The following is a 16,594-nucleotide window of genomic DNA, read 5'->3' as shown; positions in this document are numbered from 1 at the left end:
TTTAGGAGGCCAAGCTCTCTCGGTACAAAACCCTAATTTTCTCTTTCTTTTTAGTCGACTCTCAGGGGAAAGAACAAGAATGATGACTGGTTCCTCTATTATAGAGTGAGATCACTCCATCTTGCCTCTTTTTCCCTCAGAATGAGCACTCTTCCACATTTATCTAGAGAGAGATTTCAGCCAAAAGCTATAGATGCCTTCAGCCCTCAAGACAGCAGCAGAAGATGCAGCAACTTTCATGCATGAGAGGTGGTCGTGGGTAGTGAGTGAGAAGCAGAGAGAAAGAGAGAGAGTATGTGAGAGATACAGTAATGATGTTCATTTTATTGAAAACAATCCCATATCCCCACTTGACAGACACCGTGGTCATGAGCCTCTCCACCCTCCCAGTTCAGCCTCAGCGAGACAAGTCTTTGGAGAGATGGAGAGAGTAAGTGCTTGAGAGTAACGAAGATGATAGAAAGGGAGGAAGAAGCACAAAGTAAGAGAAGGAGGACAGAGAACAGACTGGGAGAGTTAAGCAGTGAGGGATGCACGTTCATCTCTTCATTTTCTGTCTTGTCTCCACGACCGTTTACTCCTCCTTCTCCTCTCCGTGTGTGATGACGTAGCAGATGTTCTTGTAGTCAACATTGCCAGCAACATCTGGGGGGAAGGCGGCCCACAGATTCTTCATCTAATGGATGAAGAACAAAGAATTAGGATTAAATAAACATAAAAAAAAAAACTACATTTTAGAGACTCGATCTAATCCGGAAAAATATATTAAAGTTGCAATGAAACGGAAATCTTGACAGATCTTTTTTTTAATGCATTGTGACCTACATCCAAATGAAATGGAACACTGAAGAAGAACAAAAAAGTAGGGCGGGACTTAAAAAAAAGAAAGAGGCAGAGTTTAAATGGATTAAATGATTGGAAAAGTCTGTAATTTCACTGTAAGGTCGAGTTATGATATTTTACGAGCTCCAAAAAAAAAAAAAGAATCGTTCACAAAAAGATTAATAATGTATTATGAAAGCAGACTGAGTGAAAACTGCCATCTCATGCTGATTTAAAACTATGAAGAGTAAGACGTGATCTCACCTCCTCTGCGGAGAACCTGTCGCACTGAGTGGTCCAGAAGCTCCTCAAGGCTGGAAAGAGACAGATCGAATATCAGTCAGACAAGGAAAGGTTGATTTTTTTTTTTTTGGCACATTGAAATAGTTATGAGTTAATATAGGCTTACAATTGCTTCTTGATGAAGCCGGTGCCCTCTGAGTCCAGCACCTTGAAGGCAGACACAATGACGTCTTCGGGGTCAGCACCTTTCAGAGACACGGAGAGCGAGTTACACTGACTGATTACAAAAATGGTTGGAAAACCAAAGGGAAAACAGCCAGTAAAAGGGACTTTTGCATACCCTTCAGCTTCTCTCCGAACATGGTGAGGAAAAACGGTGAAGTTGATTGGGCCGCTGGCTTCCTTGATCATGGCCTCCAGCTCCTCATTCTTCACGTTCAGCTGGCCTACAGAGACACAAGGATGATCAGCACACATTCATGGATATATTTACAAAGGACACAAGCGACACAACTCACCCATTGAGGCCAACACTCCCTAAGGGTCGTCTTTGCTGATGATACCGTCTCTGTTCTGGTCAATGATTGTGAAAGCCTATGCGTGCAGGACAGAAAGAAGCACATTGTGACAGGAGTTGGTGAAAAATGAGGCTGCTCACAGCTGCAAACCAATGACTAAAGAGTCGATTTAACAAGAAATCTTCCACTTGTAGCCTTTTCTCTTCCCTGACAGTAGTAAAACTTCCTTCTCAGTCACATGAAACTCAAGAAGGGGCTTGATTAAGAGCAGCTGCTAACTCCCACCTGCCCCCCACAGAGACCCTCGCTGATCCTTCTTTCCATCTGGGAGACGTGTTAAGTCAATCCCAACTGTAATGTCAGACATTCCTGGAGAGGCACTTGAGAAGGCTGTATAATTTATTAATAAACCATTCAAACTTCACATCCTTACTTAGCTCATTCGCAAACCAGCCTGACGCTAATTCCAGTCAAGTCACCCATTTAGCATGTGCTTATACATACTTTTTTACTTAGTGTCTGAGACAATGAAATTAATCACAATGTTTAACAGCCATAAGTGTAGTCAACTACTGGTAAATCTGATTTTTTCTGGGATTTCTTTTGTGCATTAATTGTCATTTCAAGGTCCATTCAGAAATCTTATATGCATTTAATGTTCCCTTCCTGCAAACTACTTCAAGGGCCCTTAAACATAATCCTCATTAACTGTGTTTTTATTTCCCCTTTCCTTCTCTTTTATCTTGTCCATCATATGTTACACATGATCTCTTTCTGTCCCTCTGGCATGCACTATGATCTTCAGCTGCCGTCCCTTTGGGATCAGGAGTTCAGGAGTGTCTGACAGATGGGAGGGCAGAGAAGAGGAAGGCTGAGGCTTTTTACTTTTCTTTTTCTTTTTTTTTTTTGGATATTAGCAGACAACACAAAAAGACTAGATGACGTCAATCTGTTGACTCAGTCCATTTGCTGTACTGACCATCTAACAGCCCTAATACAAATATGTTATAACCTTATAACAGAATTTGATCATATTAGAATTTGAATTCCAGTTCGGAAGCAACATCTATGATAAGACCCATGTCTGGGAACATTTACCCCCAGAAATCTCATTTTGGACTTATAATACAAAATAAAGTGAAAGAAAGTAACATATATATATTTACAGTATATAATGTCCTGAAAATATGGAGTTTACTTGTATTAATTATAAGATCTAAAAAAATGTTTACCTCTTTGTACTCCTGAATCTGGCTCTGCTCAAACATGGAGAACACGTTGGAGGAACCCTCTCCTCCTCCTGCCCTCCTCTTGGCCTTCTTGGGTGCCTAGAAAGAAAAAATATATTTTTTTTAACAGTCAGCACAGCTGAATAGTGCATATTTCCTCTGTGTTGTTGACAATAATACATAATGACAGAAAATCATGCACTGACACTGCAGTGCCACACAGAGCCTAGAGACAAAAGACGGATTCATAAGACATTTTAACATATTTATTGTCATATTTATTGTTAATAAAACCCCTGTTCAGCCACATTCTAATGAAACATGCATTTTTACATGTGATATACATCCAAATTATGATCTTTGCAAAGGTCACTCCTCAATGATTAATAAAACTGTATTCATTAGCTTTACATTCATACATTATGCTTTCTGGTTAAACATGCAATATTTTATATATTCTTAATTTAACATTTTAAAGAAAATAACAAAAAAAGCCCATATTTCATGGGAACTGAAAGCAAAACCACTCAGTTTAGCAGTTTCTAACTGCTGGTCCTAGTTCCAACAACACAGGATCAGAAAGAACGGCTTCAGAAAAAAAAAATGCCCAGTTTATCATATCCTGTTAAAGGCATTATAAGTCCACAGTTCAATTATCCAAGAATCAGACGCTGATTCAGATTGCAAGTTCTCTTCCATTCAACCCTGCTGAGACTGAGGCATTATGTCCTTGGTTCCTATGTGTCCACCTAGATGGTGTGGCCAGGTAACATCTAAGATTCATGTTACTCACCATGCTGAGACGGTATGTGTGAAGTCTAAGAAGCTCAAGAAGTGAAGACTGAAGCCGCGTGGTGACTTGTTCCTGGGGGGCTTATATACTGCTGAAGGCCCCTTGCTAATTATAGATCCAACCTTAAGTGTGGCTTGGGAAAAAGACAGAGAGAAGGAATAGAGACAGGGAAAACTATGAAAGGCTAGAGAGATGAGGTAGGGGTAAAGCGATGAAGGAACACAGGGTGGGATGCACTATCATCTTACAGTGCTCAGAAATAGCTATTAGAGTCTTGGAATGGGATGAATCTGATACTGATGGCAGCAGTCTGCAAGTCTCACGTAGACTAATAAGGACATGGAGACGTAAGGGCCTGTTTGAGAACTGCACAATCGCATAACTCAAGCAATTTGAAATGAATGGGCTGTAATCAGACTCACACCTATGTTTAGATTAGTGACGGATCAATATTTGGGTTTCAGTGTTACTTCTGAATCCTGGGGTCGGGGATGGGGGAGGTTGCAATAATAGATACTGATTAATGTAAATCCAGAGATTTTTTGAGCCAATGATTATCTTGTTCATATATGCGTACACGCCCCCGTCTGAAATATAAGAGGCCGATGTAACATCTTAACCCCTTGCCATCGTGTCACCTCTTTCCAAATCAGCCCTAATCAAAAATAGGTTTTAATGCCTTTCCTAGTATAGTGATGCCATAAGATTTAACTCCAAGTCCCCCCCACCTCACCCCACCACATGGCCATGCCCAAATTCAGCCCTCTCTCTCCCCCTGGAGCTCTTTGACCTCGCTCTGTCACTCTGCAGTCACTGTGAGGTGCCGTTTGTGAAGCTGATCTGTGTATGGGCACGAAATTATCGTGTTTTCTTTCAGTTTGAGATGATCAGCAGCACAATGCAGTGAGGGGGACACACATAAAGGGAAATCTGAAGCTTAATACAGGTTCTTTTGGAAAGGCGGGGATAATGGACAGCTGAGAGTGACCAAAATAGCAAAACAAAGCTGTCTGCTCCTTGAGCTCTCCTTTTCTTCTGTTTAATCGATCATTCTCTTTCTCGTCCACTTCTAGCAACACCACAGTTTGTTTTGCATTCCTTTCCTCCTTTAGGCTCATTTGATACCTTGTGAGTCTGTCCTTTACATGTTTTGTTCCCCTTTCTAGATCTTTCCCAAATCTTTCATTGTTCATTTCAGCAATCTTTTCCTCTAGAATAGCTTAACCGCAATTATTTATAGAGTGGCATTTTTATGGAGAGACTGTTAAAGTCAGAAAGTCAAGTAAGTTGTAATGGATAAGCTTAAAAAGGTAATAATAAGCTGTAAAAGAAAATGCTTATACAGAATACAGTACATTGTATTTTCTTTGCATTTCCTGTAAATAACTAATATATGTATGCGTACTAATGTATCCATTAGTAATGATTTAATGTTAAGGTTACATTGGTAACTCTTGCAGTCTTTGAAAAAGCAGCTGAATGATTAGGCGGGTTCTCAAATTATATATAGTATGCTATATTAATACACCCCTCCTATAACTATATATGGTGGAACAGCATTCAATGTGTATGAGAGAGATTAACAGGGAGGGGAGGGAAAGTCTGGGTCAGAGGAAGCGTAGGCCTTGATATGAGATATTTCATGTCATCATAGAATAAATACAAGTTCATTGTAGGCCCTTTTCAAGTAAGTCTGACTGATGACTGATCAGGTTGTGTATACACCTGATTTAGTATCTTCACAGGGTGGCCTGTAGGCTACTGTGTCAGTCATCTTTGTTTTGTTTATGGACTGTCAAAGTGTACATGTCTATACGTACAGTACATGTTACGTGTAACGTGATCTTCTGACATGTATCATGAAAGCTGTTTATCACAGCAGAGACGTCTGGAATCCGGATGAGGTGAAAAAGGTTGTAGGGGATTGACATACCTGAAGTCTGCATGGTTGAAGTGAGGAGCTTCATGTTGCATCCAACACATAAGACATTTTTAAGTTTTTGTTGCCAGAGCACTGATGTATGTCTAAAAATCCCTATAACATTTCATAACGTGATTTCATGAATCATTTTACTAACCACAATATCTACCTTTACTGAATTTTTGTGTTACATCTCACAACATTTAAAGATGAATGTGTCAACATTAAAATAAATAACATCAGGATCTTAACAGAAAAATTATTAGGACTTTTATTCTTATTTGATTGATACAATAATATAATAGTTCAAAATAAAAGTTGAATTAAGTACAATAAAATATATACTAACACTGAATAAACCAATCAGCCCTACTGATTAAAAAAAAATATATTCTTATTGATGCTGTCTAATATGCAGGGCTGAAATACAGACTCAAAATGTAACTTACCAAATTAACTTAGCATTAAATTAAACTTATTTTTACAAAATTGATTATAATTTACATTAGAGGACAAATACTAGATAAAACAATCAAATGTATCTCTAAACAAATTATCTTCAAAATGAATCAAATCAAATGTATTATAACAAAATTGATCTATATTAAATTAAGACAATGCATTGAGCATGGTGGTCATAGAAACTGCAAATACATAAAATATTTATACAATAAAAACATGTCCAACATTACTGATATCATCCAAATATATATATGGAACATTAAATAATAAAATATCAGTTGTGAAGCAACTAGTGACCCCTGTGCCTGAAGTAGGGCTGAATAAAGGTACTGTAGTACTGTTGGTGAGGTGCAGTGCCCTCTGGTGACCTACAGTATAAAGAGCTGCACCTCTGAAATGCCTGATGCATACAAACTTGAGTTTATTTTGATGCTTACTGACATGACTGTAATATAAAGACCTGCTGCTTCTAATGTCTTTACCGTTCCAAATGTGTTGAGTACACTAGAAACTAAAAGAAAAAAGACACATCTACATCCCCAAAGAATTGAGATGTTGTGAAAGAGGAAGAATATAAAGGGCGTGTATTTCAGTTTGTCTGCGAAACCTCCTGAACTGTGCAAAACAAGTTCTATAAGGCAGAACTAAACAGTCCTCTTCACAAGATCACATTAGTGATAAGGCTCTCTCATTACATATTTTAAAAGATGTAACAATAAATTACATATTATTAACATGCATTTATAGCTCTACAACTAACGTGTAGTCTCTAATTAAACCTCATTTGACAGTATCTGATGTACTTTGGATCCAGTATGAGCTTTTGCCATTGTAAATGTCTGCACATAGTTAGTTTAACAGTGGGGGTAAAGCTACTCGCGGTTTGGATCTGTTTTATGACAGTTCAAGTGAGAAGGAACTAGGCTGAGAGACCACAGAGAGGAAATGAGAAATGTTTTATCAAGAAAACACTTCAAGATCAGAGTCAGTCAGCGCTAATCTGCATGCCTTCATAAAATTAAAAAAAAAAGACTGCAGGATTCTACTAGTACTGCATCTTAATGCATTCATCAGTCTATTGTTTTTTGAACAAGATTTACTATTTAGAAGACAACATGAACAAATTCATAGATGTGATATAAGCATTCATATACATATCAGATGCTGCTCTAGCCGAGATCAATGAGGTCCTCCTCGACATGTCCCACTTCCTCGCGCTTCTTCTTCAGCCATTCAGCTCTTAGTTGCTTAATCTCATTTCCATAGTACTCATGCAGTTTACTAAACTCTTCCAAAGGATCAAAGTTCACAACGGGCCACTCCCCGTAAGATGGTGCCGGACCATTAGGTATGACATGCGCATTTCTCTTGGGCCAGAGCTTTGGAGATCGCTTATTGGTAGTCTTGAATTGAATAGGAGGGGCATGAAGACTATAGCTGATGGGTCTGTTCTGCGTAGATGGAGGGGGTACAGAACTGGTGCTGTAGCTTCGCCCATCTCTGGGCACTATTGAAGTGCCATGTACGAAATAGGGTTGTCCTGAGTTCCAGGAAGCCATTATGTTATTGGATGAAGAAGTTACTGCTGAGGTCTGGATGGAATCACAAAGGCCTTTGTCTTTTTTAGCTTCTGTTTTGTTGAGGGCATGAAAAAAAAATCCAATCAGACATGTTAATTGTCTTCAAGCCAGTAGACACAGAAAAAAACACATACAGATAAACGCACCTTCGTAGCGTCTCTCCAGGTCTCTGACAATCATGGAAAGGTAGATGTGACTAGCGCAGAACAGCGAACCGATCCAGCTCTCCTGGCTGAGATGATCATCAGCGGCTAGTCTATACGTGCGGAGGCCTGGTCCAGTGAACACCAGAGAGAAACAGAACTGACCATCTGTCTCACACGCCTGCACCAAGCAGCCCTCCAGAACAATCACACCCAACAGGTTACGATCGCCTGGACGCTCCTGGTAAAACAGCAGATTCCCCTTCAGCACAAACCAGCGGCGCAGGTAAGTGGTGTTCCTCTCTCTCTGTGGAAAAGAAACATGGTAATAGATCGAGCACAGGTAGGGCGAGGAAGTCATCGCAAATATGATTAATTTACAGAGAGAGAAAATTATTCCAGCTGGAGCTGGAGATACATGTTTTTTTTTTTTGTAATGTAAAAGGACTGATTTTTGAACCTGACTATTAGTATCTGAACCTGAATTAGTATCACTAATTAGGAAATAGGCCAATGGCATGCTTTTAATAAGTTTAAGTATGTGTCTGGAATAAGTGTAACAGTCCTGTTTCTCCCCTGGTACAATTACGAATAGAGAGGGTGGTTTATTTTTAGGTTGAGCGTTTAAAATAACTATTTAATTACCAAATCATATAGTCCTGCTTGCCACTTTTATTATTACTTTTACCATTTATCTGAAATTAAATCTATTTGGTTTTTTGCTATACAATGATCCTGAAGGTAAAGTCTGCAATGCGGCATGAAGAAGATCAGATAAGATGTCTCAGATATAATGTGGCCTACCTCACTTTCCTAAACCCGGCTTACATGGTAAACAAATCTGACAGCCGAGGCACTTTCATTCGCAAACCTGTCAGAGGAGAACTGGCCCCCCGACTGAGCCTGGCCTTTTCCCATTTTTGTCATCGATAGAGTTTTGGTTCCTTGCCAATGTCGCCTTTAGCTTAATTTGTTGGGGACACTTCATTTCTGCCAATATTGTCGGCTTGATTGCACAGATACTATTTGATTTGACCTGAACGATGACATCACTGAATTAATGATGAACTGACTTTAATTGAAAACTGCACTGTTTACTATAGCTATTGTCTTCCCGCGTTGTCGACACAGTGTCTTCCTGTTTAACACTGTAAAGCTGCTTTGACACAATCACTGTATAAAGTGTATACTAATAAAGGAGACTTAGATTCAGCCTTTTCAAATTAGCATTCTAGATTACTTTGACAATATTTTGGTCAATTGGCACATTCCGGTCCTTACCTTTTTGTAAAGATATCACTCTTTATCGACAGGTGAAGTGCAGGACAGGTAGTGGGTTAGAATCTTCTCATGGATCTTCATCACAACGCCACCTGGCGTGCAGCCGTGTCCTGGCGAGCTTCACATGAACAGAAAATACATCTAATTTACCATCGGCATTGTTTTTTGTTTTGTTTTGTTTTGTTTTTTTAAGAAAAAAAAAAAAAAAAAAACCGCCTGCATATAAATCTAAGCAGGTATGAAATCATACGTGAATAACTTGCCTATCCGGTTTACGCGGTGTCTGTCAGTGTGCTAGACAGTATATGTTGCCACGTAAATAGTATGTGTCCTTGAAGCAGCTTTATGCGCTTTTTTAAAAGGATAAACAAGGAAACGGTGGAATTGTGATCGCGTCACCGCATCATTGACAGACCGACTCCGTGTTTGTCAGGTGCAGCAACTTACTTTTGTCCGTGTCTTTCCGTTGATCTATCGTGGATATCCGTAGAACCTCAGTGACAAAACATCACTTCAGGCCAAGCTCCTCAATCCTGGGGAGTCGTATTAAGAGCAGAATGATATTATAAGTTTCGTATTACCAGCGCGCGCCCTCACGCCGGTCTCGCAAGTGTTGAAATATAAATAACGCGACCCACTTCCTGGTAACAAAAGCCGATGTCCTATTCTCTTTAGACTTCAAGATGAAACAGCAGCGACATGTGCGCTTTCACAGCCCCAACAAACAGGCTATTAATGAATTTATCTATAGACGAAAATGAGGAACGTAAAACGCTTATGAATAAATAAAAATAGATGCCACAGTCATGGCCAAAAATTTTGGCAGTGACATAAATTTTGTGTTTTGCAAAGTTTGCTGCTTCAGTTTTTGTAGATTATTTTTCCACATGTTTCTATGGTATACTGAAAAACAATGATAAGCATATCATAAATTTTAAAGGCTTTTATTGGCAAAATATATATAATGACTCATTAGGCTATTTACAGTGTTGACCCTTGTTCTTCATAACCTCTGCAATTCGCTCTGGCATACTGGATATTAGCTTCTGGGCCAAATCCTGACTGATGGAGATACATTCTTGCCTTGTTAGTTCTCAGAGTTGATCACAGTTTGTGGGCTTCTGCTTTTGATACCATTCTTTATTCCTGGCAGTGTTTTTGGGCAGAATTATGAGAGAGCACACTCTCTTGGTTGAAAAGCAACCCCACACATGGATGGTCTCAGGATGCTTCACTGTTGGCACGTCACAGAACTCATGGTAGCGTTAACCTTTTCTTCTCCAAACAATCGATTTTCCAGATGTCCCAATCAGTCTGAAGGGAGCTTCATCAGAGGAAAAAATAACTTTGCCCCAGTCTTCTGCTGTCCAATTTGTACTTCCTGCAGAATTTCAGTCTCTCCTTGACGTTTTTCTTGGAGAGAGAAGTGGCACCTTACCATCCCCCAAAAACACCATCCCAACTTCCAAAACACATGCCCTCACTGACTATCAAGATTCCCTCACACCAACCTGCTGCCATTCCTGAGCAAGCTCTGCACTGCTGGAGACACGATTCTGTAGTTGACTCCTCAGGAGGAGACCGTCCTGGCACTTGCTGGACACTCTGGGACGTCCTGAAGACTTCTTCACTGCAGCTGAACTGCTCTCCTTGAACTTCTTGATGATCCTGGAAATGGTTCTTTCAGGTGCAAGATGCTTTGTAGCAATTACCTTGCATGTGAGGCCATTTTGATGCACCACAATGTTGCACGTGTTTCTTTGGAGGTAACCATTGCTAACAAGAACACAATGACTGGAAGTGCTTCGATTCATCTTTCTAATTCTGTCTGTCATTAAATATTTACTAGATGCATTATATCAAAACAGTGCGTTTGCAAATGGTGGCTTTTGAACAGTTGTTCTGCTTCTCAAATGTAATTCTCAGACTGTATCAAAAAGACGCATTATATCTCCTAGAGATTGGGACGTGTGACATTGAGGCTCCGAAGCCTGTTTTACTCTATTGAAGCGGACTTGTTTGAAAGAATACACAAAGAGACACCCTTGTGTCCAGGCTTGTATCAAATCCCTGTGATCACCTGACTAATGACGTTTGAGGCTTCATACGTCACAATGAAACACCTGACGCGAGGTGACTGATTTGAATCTTTGGCGCAGCTTCATTCATTATGAGGAGAAGCGAAATGCTTGGTTTCCTCCCTGCTTCACAGTAACACGTTCATGTGGGGACAATGATTTTTAGAATGAAGAGTACTGCTGAGTAATGCGTTGAAACTGGAATCAACAAGATGTGTGAATAATTTGAAAGCGGCTGATACAATTGCAGCTGACCACTAGATGTCACTGGTAGACTCTGTCTTTGAGGCTTTGAACCTTTTTTGGTACAATCAGGAAAAAGCCTCAAAAGCTTCACAAGGCTTCATCTGCCCATGCATCGAAAAATATGGCAGACAAGTATAGGTGTGGCATTCAGTGTCCCAGAACTGAATGTCAAAGTCAGTAAAAGAATCACAGATAATGTGTCAGTGTACACTGGTAAAATGATTGCAATTTTACTGGCATTGCAATGGGTGGAGGAAAACAGGCCAATGTGGAGACTCATATGTTCTGATTCAAGTTCATCCTTCATTACAATTAAAACATGTCATTCACAGAGCAGAGCAGATATAATGATTGAGATTCTTCAAACAATATCTAGGATCCAGATGATGAGATTGTATGTAGCTCTCTGTTGGGTACCAGCGCATGTGGGAGTGAAAGGAAATGAGTTAGCAGACCAATATGCAAAGGAAGAAACAAAGAAAGTAGACATAGATATGCAGATAAAGTATGGTAAAAGTGAAATGAAGTGTTTAATCAGGCAACATGTGAAGAATAGATATAAGGAAGAAGAAAGAGCAGGGAGATGGTTTATAGCGTTCAAAGAACTGTTGGTAAGTACAGAGTGACAGGAAGAAATAGACAAAATATCATCTCAAGGCTTAGATTTGGTCACACTGCTCTTAATAGCAGTTTGAAGAAAATGGGGAGACATGAAACTGGAAAATGTGAATATTGTAATATGGAGGAAAATGTAGAGCATGTTATAATGAAGTGTTCAAGATACGGAAAGGAAAGAAAGATACTGATTGATGGCCTCATGGAAAATAAAGAAAAACTTAATTTGATGAACATTTTGGGGAATAAATCAGGGGATAAAAACTTTCAATGTTTAATGCGTTATTTAAAGGACACAGGATTATAAAATATAAAGAATTTAGTGAAGGTTATGGTCCTCATGATCCACACTCCTAATCAGGGGGTGGCGGTAATGCACCTAAAAGTTGTATGCCATCCGCATTAAACACCAGGAAGAAGAAGAAGAAGAAGAAGATTTTACCATGGGCTAATTCCATATCTGTATTTTTTTTATTTTGATTATTTTACATCTGACCAGTCTGTTAAGCGTCTGTGTAGGTCGAGCTAAAGTTTGTTTTATATACGGTTTTTGTATACGTTAGCTAGCTGGCACACTTTGACGTAAGTTACGCGCTCCGTACGCACGCACGCTCGCAGCGTTAGCTCGCGCATTGCACAGCAGTGGTGTAAATACTGAACGATTAAATGTGATACTTGATCAAATTTCGTTTGTATTAGGTTATTATATATTATCACAATTTTGTAGATGTGCATTAAGTATGGGCCCAATTCTTTAAAATCTAATTTTAGGTGTAGTTTATGCTGTGTAGGCATGCAGTCATGTGCCCTCTAGTCCACTGCTATTAGTTTGGTTTTATACTTAGTCTCGCTAATTAGCTTTAACCTTAAACCACTCCATATGCACAGATTTCATGAATTCGATCTGTTATGTAGTTATGTTAAGAGTATAAAACTTTCAGGTAACACTTTATTTTGATAGTGCACTTTAGACATTCTTCTAACAGCAAGCAACTTTTCATCTACATGTCAACTAGCAGTCATTAGAGTATTAGTAGACTGTCTGCTTAATATCTTCTAGCACCTTGTTTTGATGGGTCCACAACATACAACATAGCGACTATAAGAAACTTTGCAAGTATGTTAACTTATTCTACTAACCCTAAACCTAACCTAACAGTCTACTCAAAGTTGCAAAGTTACTTACAGTTAGTAGAATGTTTAAAGTGGACTATCAGAATAAAGTGTAACCAACTTTCACAGTGTATACTAGATGAGTGCACTAGACACGCACAACAAAACTGTAGTCAACTGTCTTATGCCTCTTTTAGCATGTCGAAAAGGAAAGTGACATTTGAGGATGGAGATGGGGAGATTACTTTGGATGATGTTCCGAAGAAGAAGGTCGGTTCCATATTAACTCTTTATGCTGTCAAAGTGTTCTGTTGCATCATATTATTATTCTGTTGTAATAGATTGTGCTGCTCTGTGAAATCTCAAGCTCTGTTCTGCTCTATCCAACGGTTTTTTTTTTTTTTTTTTTTTTTTACAGATTGTTGATGGTGTGAGTGGCCCAGGATCCAGATTTAAGGAGAAACACACTTTGGACAGTGATGAGGAAGATGAAGGAGAGGATAGAGAAAATGGCAACAAATATAACATCCTTGCCAGTGACGATGTGGAAGGTCTGTGAATAATAATTTGGCCTCATGCAGATAATGAAATAAATGTTCTGCACATTGCTGAATGTTTTTTTTTTTTTTTTGGCTCTTCCTCTAGACCTTTGTAGTGCCTGCTATTTAAAAGGCTGAGAAGTGACAAAGTCATTTGAAACACTAGATTGCTTGTGTTTTATTTATGATTTACGTTATTTTAAATATTACTTATCTTAGACTTTCTTTGTGCTTACAGGTCAGGAAATGGCAACCATTGACTATGACGAGGGTATACGCATCACCCCTTTTAATCTCACCGAGGAAATGCAGGAGGGACACTTTGATTCAGAGGGAAACTATTTTGTCAACAAAGAGGAAGATATCAGAGACAACTGGCTGGACAATATCGACTGGGTACATTTTATTGCATGGATTTTGAGAAGTGTTTGATAATCTAAGTTTAAGCGTGAAGTTTTAAGAGATTTTAAGAGACCCTGGACCCCAAAACCACTCATAAGAGTCATTTTTTTTTAATTGAGATGTATACGTCATCTGAAAGCTGAATAAATAAGTTTTCCATTGATTTACAGTTTGTTAGGATAGGACAATATTTTTACTAATAGATACAACTATTTGAAAATCTGGAATCTGAGGGTCCAAAAAAAAAAAAAAAAAATGCCTTTAAAGTTGTCCAAATGAAGTTCTAAGCAATGCATATTACTAATCACATATTAAGTTTTGATATATTTACGGTAGGAAATTCACATAATATCTTTACTTAACATCCTAATGATTTTTGGCATATGTATTGTTGGCTATTGCTACAAATATATCTGTGCTCCCTGTGACTGCTATTTCTGTCCAGGGTCACAAATCATTGATCACACTGTATCTCTTCACACAGGTGAAGATAAAAGAGCAGCCCGTGAAAAAGAAGAAAGGCCTTGCAGCTAAGCGGAAGAGAAGAATTGGTGATGAAGACGAGGCAGAAGAGGAAATAAAACGTGAGGAGCAGCAGAAAGACAGTGAGGAAGATGAGGAGGAAGAAGAGGAGAAAGGACCTGCAGAAGACCCTCTGGCTACATACAGCCATCATCAGCTCGCAGAAGCCGTCATTGAGCTGATGCTGCCTGGAGAGACAGTGGCTGCCGCTCTGAGAAGACTTGGCGGTCTCGGAGGACACAAGAAGAAAGGCAGACTGAGAGAAGGAGAGGAGGAGAAAAAAGAGACTTCGAACAAAGACGCTGATAAACTGGACAAACTGACAGCACTGGCAGATAGACTGGTGGGGATTGGAGAATTTGAAATTTATCAGCAGACTTACGAAAAACTGGCCTACAAGTTGAAGGGGATGACTCGAGGAAAGGCAGCCAAAATACTAGCGGATGATGAAGAGGAAAAAGATGAGCTAGACATGTTCGGTGAGGAGTTTGATGAGAAGCAAGTTGCAGAAAAGGATGAGGATAAAGACAACAGCAGAGGTGCGTGATTGGACAGGGATGTGTTTTTAAAGGTGGCATGATCAGATACAGTTTAAATATCAACTTTTATTAGTAGTAGTGTAGCAGCTTTTTGGAACGAGTTCTGATAATGTTATTGCTGGTTGTCTTTTAGGATTATTTGATTCCTGGCTGACCCCTTAGTAATAGCAGTTTTGTGTTTCTCTCTAGTCAGTGATGAGGTCATGTGGGAGTACAAATGGGAAAACGAGGAAAACTCTGAGCTCTATGGGCCCTTCAGCAGCAAACAGATGCAGGTAAGACACTATCGGTGCTTTAATATCAAACTCTTATCTGCAGAAGTAATTGACACATTATTTCTTAAATTAAAATGTAAACAATGATAGATTCATTATTGCTGTTTTGTTTTATTTATTTATTTTTTTTTGGAGTGGTCTAGTTTCTAGTGGTCGAGTTTGGGAACCAGTTTAAAACATTTTTGCATTTATGTTTGGTGCTTATAGTAGCAAATAATTACATGCATCACCACTGAGTAAATGTTTGCCCTTTATTTGACGTTTAAGTATTTTTGATTAAGGATAAAGTTTTTTATTTATTTATTTATTTTGGTGAAGGTTTAAGTATGTAAGTAAATAAGTTTAAGTAAATGTGGCTGTATCTCTTATTCCAGGAGTGGGTGGATGAAGGCTACTTCAAGGATGGAGTATATTGTAGGAGGATTGACCAGGAAGGAGCCCCCTTCTACAACTCAAAGAGAATAGACTTTGAACTTTATACATGATCTGTTGATTTTACTGATTTTATTTGATTTCTTCCGTCCATCTGAAATGGCTTCTCTGAATAATTGTTTACTTTTCAATAATTGTCTTTTGTCTTATATATGCACATGCACTAGGATGTGCACCTGTGTTTGATACATGATGTGTTTTAAAATAAAGACTTTATGGCTGGATCCAACCTGGTGTGCTGGCTAATGTTACAACTATTCTGACTCATGCACGTTTACTGGATACACAGTTTTAAAGAGTGCTGCTATTTTGCTACACGCAAGATTCAATATTCAAACCGCGGGGCTGTACATAAACCAATGAAAGCTTTAAAAGTTCACACGGGTAGAAAGACGGCTGTTCGCGGCCTCGCTATTGGTTGCATTTCTCCCTCCCGAAGCACAATTGGTCAGTACGCTGGCGTTGAACAGTTCTAATTGGCTGAAATCTTAGCCTTTACCCGAGGGGCGGGACATTCTCATACTCTGCGGGCTTCTGATTGGCTCTTCGTCAGACCGGGAACACGCTCGCACCGAATGAGATCATAGGTCTGAAGAGTCGGTGCAATGGTGAAGCTCGGGCGCAGTCCGGCGTGGAAATGTCACACAAACAACGCCTAAAGAAGATGCTTTCACAGCCTCACCGCACGTTTCCCCTCAGACGGTTTTAGGTCAGTGTGTATTTTAGTTCTATAATTTACATCTGTGTCTGAAGTATAAGATAGTAAAATACCCTTTCAATGCAGTGTATGTGTCGGATTTGTGCGCAGATAGCAGCATAGCCCAGCTAGCCCCGGTGTACC

At 39.3% G+C, this 16,594-nt stretch overlaps 3 protein-coding genes across 6 annotated transcripts; 1 reads left to right on the top strand and 2 right to left on the bottom strand.

Annotated features, from left to right (window-relative positions):
• Positions 1-304: 304 nt before the first annotated feature.
• Positions 305-3,761, bottom strand: mylpfa (myosin light chain, phosphorylatable, fast skeletal muscle a). The gene is given in 9 exon segments (XM_042754843.1): positions 305-676; positions 1,087-1,119; positions 1,121-1,136; positions 1,232-1,310; positions 1,406-1,436; positions 1,438-1,511; positions 1,584-1,659; positions 2,816-2,911; positions 3,606-3,761. Coding segments are annotated over 9 exon segments (510 nt in total). The 5' UTR covers positions 3,609-3,761; the 3' UTR covers positions 305-574.
• A 2,022-nt stretch (positions 3,762-5,783) lies between these two features.
• On the bottom strand, positions 5,784-9,107 carry LOC109062441 (sesquipedalian-1-like). Its single transcript, XM_042754854.1, is given in 3 exon segments — positions 5,784-7,618; positions 7,715-8,018; positions 8,993-9,107. Coding segments are annotated over 3 exon segments (846 nt in total). The 5' UTR covers positions 9,074-9,107; the 3' UTR covers positions 5,784-7,157.
• A 3,196-nt stretch (positions 9,108-12,303) lies between these two features.
• Positions 12,304-16,462, top strand: LOC109062245 (CD2 antigen cytoplasmic tail-binding protein 2-like). 4 transcript variants are annotated; one of them, XM_019079342.2, is made up of 7 exons: positions 12,304-12,446; positions 13,242-13,314; positions 13,463-13,595; positions 13,822-13,979; positions 14,470-15,046; positions 15,236-15,321; positions 15,696-16,462. In XM_019079342.2, the coding sequence occupies exons 2-7, from the start codon at positions 13,243-13,245 to the stop codon at positions 15,804-15,806; spliced, it is 1,137 nt and encodes a 378-aa protein (XP_018934887.1). In that variant the 5' UTR covers positions 12,304-12,446; position 13,242; the 3' UTR covers positions 15,807-16,462. The 4 variants fall into 4 exon arrangements, with proteins under 4 accessions (XP_018934887.1, XP_042610776.1, XP_018934880.1 ...); XM_042754842.1 differs by having other exon boundaries at positions 12,330-12,513; positions 15,240-15,321; XM_019079335.2 differs by having other exon boundaries at positions 12,330-12,513.
• The last annotated feature ends 132 nt before the right edge of the window (positions 16,463-16,594 follow it).

The sequence above is a fragment of the Cyprinus carpio genome, unplaced genomic scaffold (genome assembly GCF_018340385.1).
Source record: "Cyprinus carpio isolate SPL01 unplaced genomic scaffold, ASM1834038v1 S000006603, whole genome shotgun sequence".
Lineage (NCBI taxonomy): Eukaryota > Metazoa > Chordata > Actinopteri > Cypriniformes > Cyprinidae > Cyprinus > Cyprinus carpio.
Note: the sequence above shows the minus strand (reverse complement) of the source record. Positions and strands in the feature narration are given on the sequence as shown.

Coding starts and splice junctions, on each gene's coding strand:
- LOC109062245 (XM_019079342.2), top strand. CDS start 13,243: ATGTCGAAAAGGAAAGTGACATTTGAGGATGGAGATGGGGAGATTACT. Junction 13,596..13,821: donor TGCCAGTGACGATGTGGAAG/GTCTGTGAATAA, acceptor TTGTGCTTACAG/GTCAGGAAATGGCAACCATT. Junction 13,980..14,469: donor GGCTGGACAATATCGACTGG/GTACATTTTATT, acceptor CTCTTCACACAG/GTGAAGATAAAAGAGCAGCC.